The sequence below is a fragment of the Anarrhichthys ocellatus genome, unplaced genomic scaffold, assembly GCF_004355925.1.
Source record: "Anarrhichthys ocellatus isolate YVR2014 unplaced genomic scaffold, GSC_Weel_1.0 scaffold42, whole genome shotgun sequence".
NCBI lineage: Eukaryota > Metazoa > Chordata > Actinopteri > Perciformes > Anarhichadidae > Anarrhichthys > Anarrhichthys ocellatus.
This window is the reverse complement of record NW_022280072.1, coordinates 766,701-788,052: the sequence shown is the minus strand read 5'-3', so window position 1 is coordinate 788,052 and position 21,352 is coordinate 766,701. Positions and strand designations below refer to the sequence as shown.

Genomic DNA, 21,352 nt, shown 5'->3' with positions numbered 1-21,352 from the left:
TGGAAGCTGTGATAAAAATGTATATTTCCTTCTGAATTTTAGTAGAAGCAAGTTAAGTTAAGCATGTAATATTTCAATTGTGCCTTTATATACAGTTACAAGAGTAATATAGGCTACTAGCATTTCACTTCCGATTTTGTTTATTTATATAAATTACCATTATTATAAAGTAATACAACAAGAACATTTGTGCTGAAGTCTATTCTTTATCACTCTTCCTCAGCCATTAGGCTGTTAGGATGAATTTGATTCATCTATTTGACATAAACTAATCTTAATCTGCAGCCATATTCTCAACACGAACACTTCCATTATTTCAATTGATCTTTAACAGCAAGAAATATTTCCGCCTGAAAGTTAATGAGGTTTTACTGCATTAACTGCTACAAACTGTGTGACACTCAAACCAATAAGTGACACTCTGATGGGCTCTAATAAAGACATCCACAAACAGTAAATCAGTGCGACATCATTGCTGCTATCCACACTGCCTGCACAGGCAAACGTCTGCTGCGTCATCGGAGGACTGCGGGACCCACAAACACCGGTGGTTCCCCTGCAGTGCTGGAGATCAGCGATGGGACGGGGAACAGACAGAGAGAGACAGGGAGGGAGAGAGGTGAGCGCTGCTGCAGAACAACATTGAGCACAGAACGACGCACAGAGGCACATCTGCTCCATCCCGGCGTTAATCCTGTTGCGGTAGCCATGGTAAGTTCACTTCTGTGCTCCATTAGTACGGCTCTGCTCTGCGGTTCTCGGTGCTGCGTGGGAACTGCAGGGGTGTTCAATGGACTAACCTTGAGGAAAAAAAAAAAAAAGATGCAGCAGGGATGTTTGTAGTGTGCAACGTGCATGTAAAGTGGCTGCTTTAGTTACTCTGCTTCACTGGGGCCTGTTCAGACGTTATGTGCTGCGGTGGATTATTCTCAGGTGACACTGACAGTGCAAAGCTCTAGTGACGCTCACAGCTGCAGCATACTGTACATATTGGCTCCTGTAATTTGTTGTTATGATGATACAATGTAGCCCAATCTATATGTGTCTGAGCATGTGTTTGAAAGTTTGTATTTTGCACAAGGGTTTGCGATCCATCATGGGTCAAAACACACACGTCTGCAAACCGTTGTGCTCCGAGCAACCACTGCACCCTCATCCATAACCCAGAGAGAGCTTGTAGCAGTAATGAGTGCTTGACCAGAGTAAGCAGCAGTGGCTTCCAGCTTTTCAGCAAGGTGATCCCTCATTGGTCACGGCCAGGGGAGATAGTTCACACACTCTGATGAGAGTTTCAGAATGTGCTGTAGTCTCTTATACGGTGACTGTGAGATTCACCGGCAGGCCGTTTAAAACTGCTGTGTGTAGCAGACTGCGACATGAAAGCGTGACTCAAACCAGAAGCAGTCGGCTAAACTTATTCGTCTTTATATTGTTTTGAGAAAGCTGAACAAATCAAATATCTACTACTTTTTGTTTTGATCACTGACCAGCTAAACTAGGAGTTCTCTGCTGGGGTTTCAGCATGAATGAGAGGCAGGGGACAGATGTAGATTTTACCCAAGTCTTCACATCGATGGTGCCACTGTCATTAAGTTAAGCCCCTTGTTTCTGACTCTGAAGATGTCAAGCTACTGTCCTTGGTACTCTTCACCTTGGTCTCGATTGTGCCCCTGGAACGCCACTGTCTGATTTCTTCGTTTTCGTTTAACCTTTGATAACCACATTTCCTCTGTTGTGTCCCTTCCTGCAGTTCTTAAACCAGCTGAGGCCTCTGGCCTTTGGGAAAATGTCCTTTGTGGTTTTCATCCTGACCTCTGCCGTCTCAGTGGCTTCCCTGCCTGCTGACATGGACAAGGGAAGGAGGAAGGTGGTGCACGTGCTCGGTAAGGAAAAGCATTATTTCTTTCCAGTTTCTCGCAGCTCACCGCAGCAAAGTCAGGAGCTCTGGATTCTGTTCTGATCTGCATCGCTGTCACAACATGTGAAATATGAATACTGCAGAGGTTACCTTTGGAGCTCACTCTCCCATCTTCAGATCCCAACGCGTTTCAACACAAGCACTGGAGTCGCTCATAACATGGGGTTGTTTGTCTGAACATCAGTCGGTAGCAGAAATAATGATTCTAAAAGTTTTGATTAAACAGCACTCTGCTTTCATGGCCGCTGGTGATAAACAACTTTGCAGAGAGCCGCAGTGACATGACTAATTGCTGGCTGGCATGGATAATTGTTGGTGCCTTTATCTGGTCACAACATAGCAGAAAACCTCTTGCAGCCACTCATTAAATGTTTACACCACACTTGTGTGTGTGTGTGTGTGTGTGTGTGTGTGTGTCTAGTTTCTGGCTGCACTGGCACACACAAACAGCATCTGAGCGAATGTCTGCAATAAATGCAAATCGTTCTTGTTATTGCCCATCAGGAGAAGAGGCCTATGGTTACCATTAGTCTTGGGTCATTTTGGTGAATTACTCTCGAGAGAGAGGTTGAGGTTAAATTTTTGAGTGGGGTAATCTGATGATAGATCTGGGCAGAGAAGCGACCAACATCCTTTTTTTCTTCTATTGATATGCTGGACAGCACAAATAAACAGCACACGATTTATTCTATTTCGCGGGGCACCTCACTGCGTGTGGTATCCACCACTAAGAGAATCAAGGATTTTATTTTACGATTTGAACAAAAGTTACAAGTGTTGGCTGTGTCAAGGGTGATTGCAAACAGCACTACAAGGACTTGACTGCACATTTTTTTATGGCAATGGAGAATTACTCATATTGGCTCGTATCCACCACTTTTATACTTCTGGCCAAGATAGTAGCGCTGCTCGATGTCGAGCATAAAAGTTATAAACGCCATTCAAAACCCATTCGCAAACTAGAATGCAGATCTCTGCCAGATGTGACTGCAACAACCACTGCTGTAAAGTTTGATTGAATGAATTACAAACCACAATTGCCACCTGTCTAGACCGCAAACGTGTCAGACTCGCTTTTCACTCGCAAGTCTCAAGCAACAGTTTTGCTAATCCATGGAGTTTCTTGACAAACAAGCTTTATTTTGATGCTTTTTTTAATGCACTCCGGCACCTTATTTACATGCAAAGTAGCCTTCATGTCTGTAATAATTGAAATGTTTAAATGTGTACACCAAAAACTGTAGCTTACTTCCCAGATTAATTATGAATTGCGGTGTAATGAATATACACGCTCTGCCATTTCTCCTCTTCTGTAACTTGTGTTTTGGACAAATCTCACATACAAACATAAAATTAGCGAGCTTCACTTCAGCTTACATTTATTGTGACAAAATATCAATATCTTACAAAATCATTTTCAGGGCAACACTCAACATGTTTGTTAAGCCTCGACAAACTGAGCCGGTGACACCGACGCCTGTCACCAGAGCAGCTCACTCTTGCCTACATGCGCGCGGGGAGAGAAGAGAGACGCTGACTGTGTTTATGCTAAGTAGCAAGTTGTTAAAACGATCTGAAAAGCTGCGAAGTCCAGCGAGAAAGTCTCCAAGTCGGCAACACTGTGTGTGTGTGTGTGTGTGTGTCCCACAATAAAACGTGATTTATAAACATAAACTTTACACATAAAAGTTGCTAGATAGTTGAATATTAAAGAAACATTTGGATAAAGCACATGGCAATAATAACTATTTTGATAGTAATAAATTACAACCCCAAAAATATATATGATAATAACAACAAAAAGAATAAGAGGAGTGCCAAATTCCGCCCACAACGTCGAGGCTGTGTAACGCTTCATGTTGACTGTTTACCACAAGAGGCCATTGAGCGTACAGGCATAAATGAGCACAAAAAAGATCAGGCTGATGGGTCCAGTAGTATGTGAGATTTGCCGTGGACAGACAGACAGACACAGAGATGCACACACACACGCACACACACAAATACATAATCTCCTGGTGTAAATAATAAAAGTAAAGTATGAGCAAGCAGACCAGCAAAATTACAGTAAAAGTTAAATAGTTATCATTCCCTAAATACAGTATTGTTTTTTTTCTTCCCCACAGAGGATGACACCGGAGCGGTGATCGTGCAGACAGCTCCGGGTAAAGTGGTGACACATCGCGGCGGCTCCATCACTCTGCCCTGCAGATTCCACCACGAGCCGGAGAACACCGACCCTGACCGCATTCGGATTAAATGGACCAAAGTGACCGATGCGCTGCAGTTCGAGGACGTCTTTGTGGCACTTGGAAGGTAAAACCTTCATTTCTCAGTCAATCCGTTTGTATCTGTAGGTTTTAATTACATGTGTCTGCCTCATACTATAGATGCTTAGCATACAGTCACAATGTAGTAATTCATTTTCAAATACATCACATTCACAAAGTCCACTTCAATAGAGTTTCTCATGTCAATTATTTTGCTCAAACGGCGAAAATCATAGAAATAAAATATTCCATTTCTATGATAAAAATAAATATTTTGCATTTCTAATCTCTCTCCAGGCAGCAGCGTGTGTTTGGAGCTTATAAAGGCCGTGTGTTTTTGGAGCAGGCGGGACCAGGTGACGCCTCGGTAATCATCCAGAATGTCACGCTGGAGGACTACGGACGCTTTGAGTGTGAAGTCACTAATGACATGGAAGACGATACGGGATTTGTCAACCTCGACCTAGAAGGTCAGGAATTAAAGAGGCAACTGGAAGAGATTTTGTTAAAAGGCTTGACCTTTCTAAAGCTCTACTGGCTCTTGTATAAAGTGTTGGCCAGTGAGATAGACCAGTTCCTATGAGATTAAAGTGAAATTCATACACTTAAAAGTATGTTTCTGTCACCGTTAGGAGTGGTGTTCCCCTACTACCCTCGTGAGGGGCGCTATAAGCTCAACTACCACCAGGGGGAGGATGCCTGCAAACAGCAGGATGCCATTCTGGCCTCTCACTCTCAACTGCACAAGGTGAGTATACGCCATAGTCTGTATATAAGAAGTTGATGTAGTCATCGCGACGTCACCCATTGGCATGTGGACTGCCGTTTTGAAGCCTCGAATTTGGCATTTTTGCCGATGCCGTCTTTGTTTTTTGCAACCAGATGTAACACGAGTGGGTGGAGCTACAACCGAGCGCTGAATAATTTTTTTGTAGAATTGTTCCAATACTGATACCAGTGCTGGAAATGCCTCTGATCCAAGCTAAGCTAGCTGCTAGCAGCTGGTGGGCGGCACAGTCCTGCTTAGCTAAATAACATAGCAAACAGCTAATGTGTGGAGGTTGCATTTGATTTATATTAGGATGTTTAAGCAATGCGTTGGTACTCGGTATAAAACGCAAGTTCAGGTTTTGGAATCAGTACCGGGAAGGAAAAAATGGTATCGGAAAAGCCAACGAAAATGTTAATTAACTTTCATGAAAGGGTTAAAGTTCTAAGAAGACAACACGGACAACTCCTGGACCGGACAACTCCGTCGTAGCGACCTGTCAATCACAAGGTAGCCCCGCCCCAAAGCATCCCCTGCTTTATGGTCTGTTTGACTCTAAATGGACCATAATGTACTAAATGAACATCATGCTGTATTGAAGAAGACTTAAAACTACAGAGTGAGACCATAAACTCATGTTTACAATGTTTACTGAGGGAATAAATCAAGAGAGAAGTAGAGTCATTTTCTCATAGACTTCTATACAACCAGAGGAGTCGCCCCCTGATGGCCACTAGAGAGAATGCAGCTTTAAGGCACTCAAACATTGGCTTCAATTTTCAGAACCAGAGGTTGCCGGCTGTGGTACAAATGTCCGTCATGTCATGAGAGACGGTGGTGGAAGGATCAGATCACCGCCAAAGATTTATTACATACTGTATATTTGGTTTTGATCATGCCTTCCATCGCACATTAATTTATAGCCCATTTTTTTTGTTTTAATAATGCACTTACTGATTATAACCCTCAGTCATAAACTGCTTTAGAGCAGCAGTAAGTCTGATATAAGAATATGCATATCACAGTCCAGACATTTAACTGCAGGCCCATTATTTAAAAAAAACCATATGCATTAAAGTCCAGAGTAATGGAGTAATGTCAGAGGAGATAAACCTCTTAATAATGTATTTAATCCTTCAGTATGACCCTCTGACGTACATTATCTCCCTCCACAGGCCTGGCTGGAGGGACTAGACTGGTGTAATGCTGGATGGCTGGAGGACGGCTCGGTCCAGTACCCTATCTCTCATCCCAGAGACGAGTGCGGCCGCAAGGACAACCCCGCTGGCGTTCGGAACTATGGCTACCGGCACAAGGAGGAGGAGCGCTATGATGCCTTCTGCTTCACTTCCAAGCTCAACGGTGAGAAACGGAGAGAGCCGGCACGCGGGTTGGCGGCCATAGTCGCGTGCACAGGCACGTCCGTATCTGAAGATCAGAAACACTTTGTCGTCCATCTACATGATCGTACGACTAAATACAAACATCCAAATGAGTACGCAGCATCAGTGGCTAATGAGAACAAGACAGTGGCGGAGCTGGATTGTTGTGGTACTGTATCGAAACAGATACATCACGAGTGTTGGACCGTGGGGAAATTATAGGCCCACGTCTCTGATCTCTGCCTGTGATCTCTCTGGCCTCAGGCCATTGGATTTAGATCAGGCCTTGTTGATGCGGCCCTGCCCGGGCCACAGTGTCCTCTGGGTGCCAGGCGTCGGCTTTCATCTCCCAGCTCTTTGATTCACATCCCATCCCCACAGAGAGTCTGCTAGTGTCTCCGTCACACACCTCCAGGTTCAGAAGCTCAGACAAACTCGGGGAAGTCGGCGGCTGGATTTGTTTTTACATCACTGACTCTGTAGTCGAACATGTATGAGGGGACAAAGGAGTAATACAAGATTGGTAACACTTTCTTTAGCTTTTGCACCGCGAGTAAAGGCATCAACCAATCATATTGTATGGAATTGGATGATTTTTGTAAATAAGAAGTAGGCGTGGTCCTTTGGTTTGTGGACTGCTGTTCTGAAGCCTCTAGGTCGCCAGTTTGGCCGTCGCCATCTTGAACATTTCCCACCAGTGAACGGAATTGACCGTATTTGCAATACTCTACGAGGATTGACATACACGCCATATAAGGCAACCTGTCAATCACAAATGAGCCCCGCCCTAAATCATACCCTGCTTTATGGTCTCTTTGACTCTAAATGGACCATAATTTATTAAAGGAGAGATTGAGACCATAAACCCATGTTTACAATGTTTACTGAGGTAATAAATCAAGAGAGAAGTAGAGTCATTTTTCTCATAGACTTCTATACAATATATGTTTATGAAACAACAACATGGAAGCATTTTCATGTAGTTTGTTCGTCACGCTCCCGTTGTGTGAAGGTCTTAACTCTCGGCAAGAAAGCAAATATTTCCCAAAACCTCTCTAACAACTCCTTTTAAACATTGACCCGCTAGTGAAACATACAGTACACCGTTGGTTAAGAAATTCAGTTTGGGAAATACATGAATTGGATTCTGCCAGAGCCCCTTTGAAGCTTGAAAGAGAATCGAAACCTTCTCATGCATTATAAAAAGTGAAAGGATTTATTTTTTATTAACTAGATAAAAGACGAGGCTCTTCAGTGAATCATAAACAATTTTGGGACAGTTTAAACTGGAGCAAAGAAGCGGTGCCAGTGCTTTTCCTTGGCGAGTAGGACAGAAACCTTAAACGATTGCTCATGGATTCCCCTGTGTGTTAATTATTGTGGACAGTCTGTTGTGGGCAGGAGGTTTCAGCAGTGGTCGTGACCTGTTATACTGTTGCTCAGTCCAGCTGGAAGGTATTTACCGAGCGTCCCCCGGGGAAATATGAGACAATATTCTGCCTCTCTAATAGCCAGCAGTCACATAAGCAAGCATAACAATAGCTGAGCCAAGTGCAAAGCTGAGGTTGCGGACGTGATTTTCATGATAGCGGTTGTTGCTGTTTGGAGAAACAGCCAACCTCTATTTTCTTGGGTAGCTTCTTCATCCTTTGCTTCTTCCTTTGACAAAGCTTAACTCGTGATTCAGTTCAGTTGAAGCAAGTCATCCAATCAGAACACCAATTTCCTTAATACTGCTAGGCGAAAAAAGTCTCCCCGGAGGTGAGATGAAAGCAAAAATGGAAGCGTTTTAAGAGTAATTTTGAGTTAGAGCGTATTGGCTTTCGATTTTGAGAAGCTGCCCAGACGGTTGTTGGAACGGTTTTGATATTCTGAACACAGTCAGACAGAGAAGCCGGGAAACCTATGAATATCTTCCCTCAGGCCTCGGCGTGTCTCTGGGGGCTTCACTCTCTCGTTCACTCTCCTCTCTCCTTCTTTCCTTTTGCCCTCGTGAACAATGCACTCGCCCTGTTTTCCTGCACCTTTTCAGTTGTTACCACAAACATCCTCCACCCTCTCCCTCTATATCCCCTCAGGCAAAGTGTACTTCCTCAAACGCTTCAAGAAGGTGAACTATGCGGAGGCGATGAAGGCCTGCGTTCGAGACGGCTCAGCGGTGGCCAAAGTGGGTCAGCTGTACGCCGCGTGGAAGTTCCAGCTCCTGGACCGCTGTGAGGCCGGCTGGTTGGAGGACGGCAGCATCCGGTACCCCATAGTCAACCCCCGCTCTCGCTGTGGGGGATCCCAGCCAGGCGTCCGACACCTGGGCTTCCCTGATAAAAAATTCCGCCTCTATGGCGTCTTCTGTTTCCGCAAGAACAAGGACGAAACAGCAGGCGGCACTGAAACGACAAAAAGCCCCGCAGAGAGTTTGACAAGGATGAAGAGCGGCAACAGCATCCCCATCAATGCCACCACGGTGATTTAAAGTGGAGAGACTGGGGGTGAGATTTAGGATTTGACAGCAACAACTGTCGCCACAGCAGCCGACTCCATTCATCGCTTTCAAAGTTAAACGCTCGCAGACATGATGCGCTCATTTGCAGATTTGTTAGAGACAGGAAGCGAGGCTGTGGTAAAAATGAAGGGTGGCATCTTTATTACCTCCAGCCAGTCAATCATCTTAAGGAGTGAGTGTGTTAGCGCATCTGTCGCTGGGAAAACCAGGAGGTTAAACAGCAGCTGTATCATCAGCCAGGCTCACATCAGATCAGAGAGTCTGCCATGAATATCCTTGTTTACGTGTGTGTGTGTGGATCATATGTTGGCCGCCACGCTGTGGCTCTTGAGCTCCAGTCTGAGCCAGAAACCCAGCTCCATCTCCGGGTGAGACAGGATCATCTGCTCAACAAAAATAAAAAGTAATGTAATTGCCTGTTTCCGAGTGCCGAGCTTGGTTAGCAATCTTCTGGCACAATGTGAGTCATTTTCCTCATTAACTAAGACCTGGCAAATCTCACCATCAGAGCTGAACAAGTAGTTAATATTGCACTAGCTCTAAAATACTTGCACTTTGAACACACAGAGCTTTATTCTACGATAGCCTCTTAGCTTAGACTAAAGCATGTGTTGCTTGAGAGTAGATGCTGAGGCTGAATAAGCAGAGATGTAAAGCTACAATAATTGCTATTTACCTCACATACTGCACTTCTTCTAAGCTACCTGGGCAACAAAATGCACTATAAATGGTACACGCAGCATCCTTTATCACAGAGTATGTCTGCCACTACAGAATGGATGAATGTTCTTGAAAGCTAAATAAAAGTCTTAAAAATGGTTGTGTTTGGGTGCAGTTTTTTTTTCCCTGAATGAAAAGATCTACTGATGGTGGAGAAATAAAAAGAAACTTGATGAAATGAAATACAGCAGATGCACTTCCATAATGGTCTGATGAGTTAAATAGAAATGGACTTCATTCATACGGTGCTTTTATCCAGAGAACTTTTCACACACACACTAATGGCAGCGAGGAACCACGCAATGCGCAGGCCTGACCACGGCGAGCGATCGAGGGCTCGGTGTCTCGCTGCTGCAGGACAGATCCGGGAATCGACTCGCTGACCCCCGAGTTTAAATGGACAACCCGGCTCTACCTGAACCACAGCCGCCCTGTCTGTCCTCTTTCAGTGATACGCGTTGAAACAAGATGCCACGCTACTGGCTCTCTGGTTCTCAAGTTGACAGTTGACGGCAGTTAACGACTGCATTGAAAATAGGACTATTGAATATAATATGTGGTTATGTCACTTGTTATAGAATGATTATTGTGGGATATATATATATATATTTAAATCTCACGTGCCCCCTAGTGGCCTTATTTGAGAAACACTGTAAGTGGCACATGCTAACATCAGCGTGCTAACATGCTCACAATGACAACGCTAACATTCGGACGTTCAGCAGATGTCATGTTTACCATTGTTTATGCCCCCGCAGTTTAGCCTGTTAGCATGCTAACTTTTGCTAACTGGCACTAAACACAAAGTTCAGCTGAGGATGATGGGAATGTCACCAGTTTTGAAGATATAAAAATAATGAACAAATTAATTAATTCCCGGCCTGATGTTGGTGCTTTCATGGCAATGGTTTTTGAGAGATTTCACCTAAAGTGCTAATGTGTCAGAAATGGAATATGAGTAAGTAAGTAATACTACAGAAAAATTCCAGGCGCAGAGCGCTAAAACAATAATCAAAAATATATACAAAGCAGCTCACTTAAGAACACAAACCAAACTATTTATGTTTTGATAAAGCAATCATTTTTATGTTGTTTTCCCATCACTCTCGCGACTTTATGCTGCACAGGACGCGAGTCTGCAAACAGCGCAGATGAAAGTAGCTGGTTCCCTCGCTGTCGCCCGCAGCTCTTCATCTATCAGCTCACTGTGGCGGCGCCTTCTTGTTCCATTACTGCCAGAATTATTTCAATCAGGAGAGACAGGTAAGATGAAGAAAGATAATTGTTTATTATTAGCGGATGATGGGTGATGATAAAGTCGTTGACGCTTCGACTCTACGGGGGGAAGCCTATGGGTGATGTCACGGAGAGAATCGATGGTCGTCACAGACTCCTAGTTGGTAAAATATGAATATTTCAATACTTTCATCAGACACCATTGTGTTACCTCATTTGGCGATAGGCAAGGCAAGGCTTATTTGCAAAGCACATTTCAACAACAAGGCAATTCAACGTGTAAAACCATTAAAAGTTTTAAAACATAAGACAAAAGAAAAGGAGATTTAAAAACAGGAACATTGATTGAAACATTAAAAACAGTCATTAAAACACTAAAAATAAGAAATAAAATACAGTAGTAAAATGCAGAAATGCAGGAAATTGATTAATATCCTTGAATCTGGTTCCAGTAAAGGCGGCAGCAAACAGACAAGTCTTCATATAGTGACTGACAGAGATTTATCGAAATGAAAATCATCACGATTGCCACTTTAAGATACCTAACGAGTCTCACGACACTTTTAAACTTTGTGTTACCTGAAAGATTCAGTAGCTATAAATCAACTGTGTGAGAAAGAAACCACGGTTCATTCTGGAGAACGTGCGCCACTGAGAGGAAACCGCTGAGCGCTGAACTCTGGAGCTCTGTGTGGGAACATGTTGGAGCGCCGCCAACCCGGCAGAACAAAAACCATGTCATCGTCATAGCAACTGGCAGCATGTGATGAAAGTCGGGTTCATCGCGAGTCCAATATCACGAGATATTAGCTGTGAGACCTCTAAAACTAAAAAATAACAACAACCACAGTCACAGACGTGAGTCAGTACATGTATTAACGGCTCTTTTTCTTTCTTCTTTAAAATTTGTCGACAGATAAAAAGATTCTCTGAGACGACCTCGATGTTTTTAATGATTACACGTGCACTCTCACCCGCCCCCGTCGGCCTGTGCTGCTGTGGGAGTTTAGAGTCACAGACACTAAATTAATAAGCAAAGTCCCGCTTCGTTCATAATTCATGGAGGTTTATGTATTCCGCATTTGAAGTAATTTAGATGTTTTTTGATGCGCTCAGGATTGTGATGGTAACTCATTTAAAAATCACTTTGCATGTGAACTCCGTCTTACGTAAGAGCGAGGTCATCACAAACAACCGCCTCTACTTCACGTTTGGACTGCCAGCACGCTTCTGATGACCAGAAAGGGGACAGATTTGTATGCAGCAGGCTTTTGTTCACAAGAGGAACAGTATAGCTGCATGTCGGATCCACGGAGTGCTCAAAAGAAACCCACACATCCCACAGATGGTGAGCTCAACAGGCCAGACAGTAGAAAATCCTCCTGAGGCAGAACATTAGAGAGGCACTGGCCTTGATTAAAGCTCCCTCACGCTCCCTTTATTCAATGACAAGAGAAACGCTCGACGTAAAGACGGGGAGAGAAGAGACAGACAGGTAGCAGGGCGGTGTGCAAAGACGCACCCTTTAAACTAGTCTGCTTTCATTTCAACGGGCCTTTTCTTCTGGAGCATGAAATGGAATTAGGTGACCCTAGAACAACAGAGGGCCGCCACACATTAAACACACAGAGATGGGACGGCGCTGGCTTTCTCTGGCTTCTCATTTATCAAACTCGTGACAGAGGTCAGGGCCTCCGAACAGGCCCGAGGCAAACGCAGAGAGGCGCCACGGAGAAGTGACACGAGAAAAAGAATGAAGCAGGATTCATAGCAGTCAAATATATTGATAGGAAGGAATTTAAAGGCTTCACACACACACATGCTGCTGGTGCACCGCACAGGTGTTAACACTTAAGCCTGATTAGACCTCGGCACTGACTGATTCTCCGAGTGTGTGTGTTTTTTATTTCACCTGTCTGGGTGGGTCAAATTACACCTGTGTCGTTCTTTGAGCTCTTTCACAGCAGATGTTTTCACTTGTCAGAGCAGGAGAATTACAGGTGGAACTAGTAGCATTAATGACGACTGCTCTCCGTTTGAGCGTGCAGGAAAACCAGCACCCTGAATGCAGCCATCGTTAATGTGATTAGTTACACGCAGTCAGACAGGAAGTGAAAACACCCGTTTGGTTGTGCATGGCTTTCAAATCATCAAAACATTTAGTAGTTAAAACCTTTTAAAAACACGAGCCCTATTTTTAGGCCTCTGCTCGAAAATTGCATACCCATACTAAAGAGAGTGTGGATCTCTAACTACAAGGTCTATTTTAATAATTTTGATGGTATAATACAGGTAAAACTCGTGATACACTTGTTCAGATGTGTAAATACTGTGTATATGTTACTGGTTAATAGTGAATGAAGATGGAACACAGCTCAAATTGAAAAGTTTCAGGTTCACCTGAAAAAAAAGCACTTGTATTGAAGATATTTATTTGAAATAATGCAGATACCAGCCTAAAAATACGTCACAGTCATAGCACAGCATGTTTACAGTCTCCACAAACAGATTTGACTTCGATTGAGTGAAGCAGGCCAGAATAATAGAGGTCTGAGTACGGACAGTCAAGCCAAATTCTCATTTTTGGAACCAGCTGTTGCGCTGCTCTATTCTAATTTGATATACTATATAACTATATATTAATTATATATTCACTTGTTTTATCACTAAGAGTGTTCAATACATCCTAATAAAGCAGCAGTTTGGCATCATTTTGAGCCATTTTGAGCTCTCATATCTCTCCTCCATGGAATTTTCTCCTCTCTGTCTGTGTCTCTGTAAGCCTTTGTAAGGCCTGTGATTGGCGGATTTCATCATGTGACACCTTGTTCAATGCGGAAGAGACTCACAAAAGCAGCAGGTGGGTTATTTACTAGATTGACAGACTTTTAGCCACTAAAAATCTCGATCTGTGCGGCACAACCCCCACGCGTAAAATCATTTGCCCAGCAGGCAAATGCTGACCATTTCGTCACAGAAGCTCCCAGGACCTCCATTTTCTTACAGACAGAGAGTGCAGGGCACGGACTATACCGCAGTCACGGATTACAATGGATTTCCTGCGTTTTTTTTGTCACGAAAATCAACAAAAGGTATGCTGTGTTTACATTTTTTTGCTGTGGAGCGGCTTCTTGTTCGTTGGCTTTATCTATGTAACTTTTGAATGGTTTGATGGAGAGGAATTTAGAAGATGTGATTCGACTGGCGGTCGAATCCTCGTGCTTTTTCATGTATCCATCCGCCATGATAGCTGCCAGCTTTGTGACGGGAGATGCAAACGGAGTGCATAGGTTGCCGATTTGTGGCGAAAAATATGTGATATTGTGCAAATCTTGTAGTTGCTTATATTAGTTGGTATAATTGTGTTTGGAGTGTGTAAAAAGTGACTTACATGATAGTGTTACCCAGCTGTTGCTGTTTAATCTGGTATATAACATATGTATACATGCACAATATTCGCTATCGATATGTACATTTCTTCGACGATTTTTGCTACGCCACTTGAGCACAAAGCCCCCAAATTCGGGGGCGTCGTGTATAAGAGGTGAGCAGTTGAGATTATGTACAATTAAATATTTTTGCGTCATCACTCAGTGTCACACACGTTAATTTTCACATCTAAAATGTGACACATTGCTTTCTACTTTAACCTTTATATTAGCATGCATATTCCCATTGTGATTACATTTTTTTGTTTAAAGGAAGGCCGAGACGGCAGCATTGTGTGATAACACTTCTTTTTTGTCGTTAAATCTTCACACACACTCAGCCACAGACTTTGGTGGCTCCATGTAACCTCTAACCTTCCAAGAGGTTTAATCAGACATGAGGTTAAAACACCTGTGAGTGTGCTGAGCCAATGTTGTGAAAATTGGTTTTTAATAAAATGTATTTTTCTTTGCAGGGCACCCATTCTAGATTTCCCAAGTCCAACTACGCAACATGCCAAAAGTGTAGGTTGTCTCATGTTAGGTTTACTGAGCAAAAGAAGGTCAAGAGTGTCTGACTTGACTTGTAGAAATCAAAGCGTGTTGTCCGAAACTTCATCAGCCTCGAGTCAATAATGACAAACTGAAGGAATAAAGAGCAAACTTTGATCTCCTCAACCCAAACAGATTTGTGCCGCTGCGGTTGGTTTTTTGAACTGAACAACAGTAACTGGAGAAGATGACTGACACACAAAACTTCTCTCTGTCTGACTTCACATTAATCGAAGTGCTTCAGCCCCAGGTCTGTATCAAACAGGAGTGACGGGTTAGAAACCACTTTATATGCATTCATACAAACCGCGCACAAAGCACCTAATAGGTTAATTGTATCATTCAGCAATCAGACAATCATCTGTTTCACCTGTGTCTCCACCTGTCCTCTTTTTTTCTTTTCTCCATATCAGCACCATCTTGTGGTCTACTTCTTAGCCACACTGACATTTTCTTCTGGTGCATTTCATTGTAAATCAAAATACAAGCTGATAAAGAACAGAAGTGTAGTACGGCAAAATGAAATACACAATTAATCACATTTAAATCATACACAAAGACATGAGTTTTTGCTCTTTGTTTGTGTTACTCCTGATCTTCGTAAGGCTCTTATTCTGAAATCTGAATTCCAAGTTGTTGTCTTGTTATTCCAACAGACATTCAGCCACAGGCACATTTCAGTATGCAAGTAACCTCACTAGCACCACGAGTAATATTACATCGTATAAAGAATGATATGTAAAAACACATTATGAACACATTGGAAATAATTTATTGATTCATAGCACATTCAAAGTTTCAATAAATAATCATCATTAAGATGTGCAACTTCCTCCATTGCTCTCCACTAATGTCTGAGCACATGATTCACTAGTTGACTGTACTCATTGCAGCCAAACATGGAGGCAATCCGACACTCTGCGATTATCCCCCAGCAGGAATTAAGTTTTACTTTGCATCAGACCTCGACAGTGTTATGATGGAACACACAAACAGACCATATCCATACAGCATTAGCCCATGGGAAATAGCTTCTGAAATTACCCCATCTCCCTTAAACGATCTCCCGTAATGCCTCGTGCATTCTGTGTGTAATTCAGCCGCAGCATGCTGCTGCTGCTGCTGCTGCTGCTGCTGCATATTATGCAGTGAGAGCGGTTGGTTCGTGGAGATGGGTAATTGTGAGAGGTTCCCCCCAGAGTGCAGGCCGTATTAAACAGGCAGCAGTGTTGAGTTAATTGAAAGTGTTAACCATCTAATGGAGTGCACTGTGGCTGATGAATGGGAGAGTCCGCCCCGTCATCTATAAATGGCCTTTGGTTTTTTAACACAGCCTCCATCTTTCCATTAGCTCTCCTCCTTGGTAGCGAGCTGTCACACTGGTTTACTCGCCGGGCTCTCTCAAAAATCCCTGATTTGTTCGAAAGAGAATAGTGGGAGGTAAATAAAAGAGTTCAAACCTTTGTGTGTGTGTGTGTGTGTGTGTGTGTGTGTTTGGAAGAGATGAAGGAAAGGAAACCGCCTCAGCAAAAAAAAAAAAAACACACAAAGTCACAGGGAAGGACAGTGAAAGGCAGGCGGGGAAAAGCAACACAGAGAATAAGATGTGTGGAAGAGAGATAGGTGGTGGTGGTGGGAGAAAGGAGTGTGAGGGAATAAAATGAAGGCGGAAAGATAAGAGGAAAACTGGGGAAAAGGCAGAATTTAAAAAAAGAATAGCCGGGATGTGGAGAGCTGAGGAATGCAGGGAGACTCAAGGGTATCTGTTCTTGCACCGGCATGTGGAAATTGACTGGTCAGTGAGCTATTGTGGTCCAGCAGGGTGCAGAGAAGGGATTGAGTAGCTCCAGAAGTACACAACCGGCTGAACCTTATCTCAACTCGGTCACAAACCAACACAATTCACTTAATGGCTCGTGTGCACTTTCATCTTTTAAGGAACTTCGAGTGACTTCCCCGAGGAAGCTGCTGACCTTAAAAACTGTTCAGATATTTCTGTGTTGTTGTGTGGAAACGGTAACGCTGCCCGTTTAGCGGCTATATCACACATCTCTCTGATTTAATATTTCATAAGCTCATTAGGACTACCACACTGCCGTTTGCTTTAGAGATAACCTTAATGTCCAGAGAGTACTTGGTAGTCTGGATCGGTCTGGAGAGAATACGCCGGAGAATGCTGAAAAATGCAGAGAGTGAATTAAAGCAGCCTTTCTGCTGTGTGTTGGATCCTTAAAGTATCAACACTACAGTGCAAATTTGCAAAAATGTCCTCATTTCAAAATTTTATTCAAGCAACTTTGAAATGTCCAGTGTCCGTTTCTGCTCGTTACATGCAAACAGTGCAACAAAACTTGATGAGTTTTTGGAAAACCTGGTGTTTTGGATTAAAATAACTGCGGAAGTGGCATTACTCAAGTAAGTTACGCGACAAATAAATCAATGTTACATTTCTGTTAAAATAAGCTGCTATGAGGACTACGGTGTCAATGCCGTAGTCCTCAGTTAATTCAACAAAATGCTGAAGAGGACATAGGCCGACCAAAATGTTACGATTTACTTTCATGAACTGAAAACACACTGTGAAAGGGTTAAAAGTTGTAAGACAAAAACACAGACAACTCCCAGACCGGACAACGCCAGGGTAGAGACCTGTCAATCACAAGGTAGCCCCGCCCTAAAGCATCCCCTGCTTTATGGTCTGTTTGACTCTAAATGGACCATAATTTACTAAATGAACATCATGCTGTATTGAAGATGTGAAGATGTTTTGAAACTAGAGATTGAGACCATAAACTCATGTTTACAATGTTTACTGAGGTAATAAATCAAGAGAGAAGTAGAGTCATTATCTCATAGACTTCTATACAACCAGAGGAGTCGCCCCCTGCTGGACATTAGAGAGAGTTTAAGGCCCTTCCACCTTGGCTTCACTTTTCAGAACTGGAGGTTGCCTCTTTGGTAAGAAGAGTATAATTACCTCAAAGTTGTACAGTACTTGGGTAAATCTACTTAGTTACTTGTACTAACAGCAGCTTATTAAAGCCAGATTTCCCGATCGTCAGTCGGGGGCATTTAACAAAACACTGCACAGTGTACACACAGCTGGCAGGGCAGAATGTGAGGGCGACAGTGTATGAAAGACCTGGCTCACGCTGATGTTTGTGCTGGCTTTGCTCCTCAGGTTTGACTCATGCATACGAAAACACACACACACACACATACACACACACACACACACACACACACACACACATACATACATACATACATACATACACACACACACACACACACACACACACACACACACACACACACACACACACAGACGATTGTAAAAGAAGCTGTTAGTGAGCCGAGGCGGCGCCATCTGCAGCTGTCATTAGGACGGACGTGAATGCAGATTCATGGGTGAAGCTATTCAGCAACCTGGATGCAATAAAGATGAGGAAGATAAACAGGGTTAAGATGCACATCAATCTTTTTTTTCTTCTTAATTTGCATGAACCGCTTGGTGTGCGTGTGTGGAGACAGAGAAAAAGTACCTTAGCCTGCAGCGTCTTATGTTTATGTGCGAGATAAAGACTGGAAGGAGAAGAGAGGCAGAGCAGCTTCGGGGTTAAGTAAGAGACTGTCAGGCGGAAGATGATGCTAAACCCCTTGTTGCTTTTTCATAATCTGTTTGAACTTTGGCAGCGTCATTAGGAGATAATGCAGGATAATACCAGAGATCCCCATTGATTGGCCATGCCTGCCAGATGAGCCATGATATCGACCCGAGAACAAGGTTATGATAAGCAGTCTTTTCATGCTTCTAATTTATCTGCTTATCTCAAAATAACAAGAATCAGGACAAATCTGGAGTATAAATAGTACGTTTTAATCCATTTCATTGGTTATCATGAGAAAGTTTTGCAAGAAAGATGCATTGGTATGCTTATATAAGCTTCATAGAAACTCCACTCAGGGGGCACGTGTGCATGCTGGTCCTCGGTGCCAAACATTTCAGGGCTCTGGACATAATAGGCGTTTTCGGACGAGAGGAACCTGTTCTTAGTTCTACAAACCCTCCTTTGTATTGTGTCCGCATCTCAAGAACTAGCAACGGTTATAGTTCTCAGAACGCCGATTTGACAGACTTTTTTTTTAGCTCTTTTTGGACAGCGAGTGACTTAGGTGTCTGGTGATTGGTCGAGCCAATTTTTCAAAACTCTTTAGCAATGTAAACAACAGACAACACAAAACAAAAACTACAGTTTCTAACGAAAAAAGGAAGAAAACACGGATAAATGGACCAACACTAAAGTCTAGAAGTGAACTCGTTTAAGAGCACGCAGCATGCAGAAATCATGCCCACTGAGCCAAAGAATTCTTCAAAGATTCTTATATTACTAAAAAAAGCTTGTAGCAAACTCACTGGAGGGCTTCCTGTTAGTGGTGTGAATGCAAACAGACAAAAAGCCCTTCAGTATGTAGAGGGCAGTTCCTCTCAGGGAGTCCCCAGAACTGTTTGATCCAAAAACGCCTAATGTCACTGATTATTTGGAGGGTTGCTGCAAGTGGCTTCAACAAATCTGTAACTTCTGCACAGCAACAGAGGAGAGCTGAAGGTCATTTTCAGCTGTGAATTTTAAAAGAAACTAATGAGCGCTGTCCTCGGAACTCACCGAGCTGATCGAAAAAACATCACTCAGCCAGCCAGAAAAGAGGATGTAAAAGAGATGCTATATTCAGTGTGATTGATCGTCTACGGAATGCAGAAACCCGGCAGTGTGGCTTCTTCCGGTGTTTCAGAATAATAACGATATGAGTGAGTCACATATCAAAGGAGATGAGAGGAACGAGAGAGCGAGAGAGAGAGAGAGAGAGGGGCAGGGAGAAAGAGAGAGAAAGGAGGTTGTGTTTTTTACAGGAGACAGTGCTGTGAGGCAATGAAACCATCCATTGATAAGAGAGGACTCTCATATTCAGCTCATCAGAGGAAGTTCAGGTGAAGTGAAGGTCTCTGAGCTGAAGCAGTACAACAGTGGGCGTATTCACCAACAGTTTGCTGCCAAAACAGAATCTCTCTCTTTCTTTCTCCCTCCCGTTTCGCCCTCTTCCCTCTGCCCTTTGATCCATCGCACTCACTCTGTCTCCTCCTTCCTCTCCCTCTATGCCTCCTACACTCTCTCACTGAGGGATTTGCCCTCAGCGACCTACTCTGTTGCTTAAACTCTGTGCAGCAGATTCTTAAATATATTTAAAAAAAAAGTAAAAGAAGATATGAGCAAAATCTTATTCATGTTATTGATATCTCGGCTGTGGAGAAATGTTTTAGCTAATCCAAAGAGATTTGCAAATGCAACTCCTCAACACGTGAAGGTCAGAGAGGCGCAGATTGTTCTCCGGCTACAGAATCAGCAGCTTAGAGCAAAACTGAATATCTCATGAGCGGAGGCGCACGATGAGAGGAAGAGAGGACACTCTTCAACGGCAAGGAGAACACTTTTTCTACATATTTCAAATAGTTGGCCATCTAGTCACCCCAGGTTTGAAAGTCGGATCAGTGTGCGGAATAGGTTTGAAAACTTTTCAAGGCTCGTCTTTCAAGAATGAAAGCAGAACATGTTGTACTTCCATAAAGACTCAGTCTCTATACAAGTAGCTGTAGCTTTGAAGAGGATTGTTCAAGGGTACAAGTCCAGAGTTCACTGAGAAAATCTCATATCTATGCAAAAAAAGAGAGAAAAGTGTTCAGAGTTCTCGGAGGTTTAACTATATTTAATGAAGGTGCTGTTTGGTTCAGTCAACAATCTATCCCTCTGATCTCACAAATGCAATAACAGTCAAATTAATCGCAAGTCAATATTTATGTCAAAATTGTTCGGTCGTAACTAAGTTTGTTTTTTACAACTTTCATTGTGGCTTATTTGAATATTTGAAGTCATAAAGACACTTTGAAGATTTGATGCGGAGCTTACAGGGGATTTAACGCTCCCTAAAAATCTTGACGTGTGCTTTAACATCTCATTTTGCTGCAGCGATGCAGAAGTGTACTCCAGGATGTGGCAGTACACGGTGACATCACTGTGGGGCGTGGTTACAGGTGCAGCGGAGCAACCCGAGTCCTAAAAATGATGTTACTGTTCAGCTAAACTGCCCTTTCAAATACATTTGGATCGAAATGCGTTTTCTCCCGAATTACGGTCAGGGTCTTAAAGACGTGGTTAACGTTATGAATTGAAACAAAAAAAAAACCTTTGATCAGATGTCTGTTTCATCTGATTCATGGTTCATGTTAAGATATGCTGGAACAGCCTGCACATTTCATTGTTAGTGTGTCATGCAGTGTGGGACGAGCACTGGTCTGGTCTTGGTCATGACTTACACTCTGGTCTTGACTGAAACTCTGCGTCGAACTATTGCTTCAGTGCTCATCACCTGTTTTAGGGTGGAACGTCTTATGAGTGCTGACATGTAAACATTATGTAACATATGTACTTCTGGTAAGGTCGTACGGCTTTAGACTGTGCACTTGCATTTTCTTTCTTTCTTGTTTTTTTTATATCTCCTGGGCGATATCGTATCATCTCCT

General features: G+C 43.0%; 1 protein-coding gene across 1 annotated transcript; it reads left to right on the top strand.

The window, feature by feature from the left end:
* Nucleotides 1-447: 447 nt before the first annotated feature.
* hapln4 (hyaluronan and proteoglycan link protein 4) lies at nucleotides 448-9,657 on the top strand. The gene is made up of 7 exons (XM_031868532.1): nucleotides 448-711; nucleotides 1,751-1,883; nucleotides 4,045-4,234; nucleotides 4,486-4,658; nucleotides 4,821-4,936; nucleotides 6,133-6,319; nucleotides 8,418-9,657. Exons 1-7 carry the CDS (start codon nucleotides 709-711, stop codon nucleotides 8,807-8,809), a joined length of 1,194 nt encoding a protein of 397 aa, XP_031724392.1. The 5' UTR covers nucleotides 448-708; the 3' UTR covers nucleotides 8,810-9,657.
* Nucleotides 9,658-21,352: the final 11,695 nt, after the last annotated feature.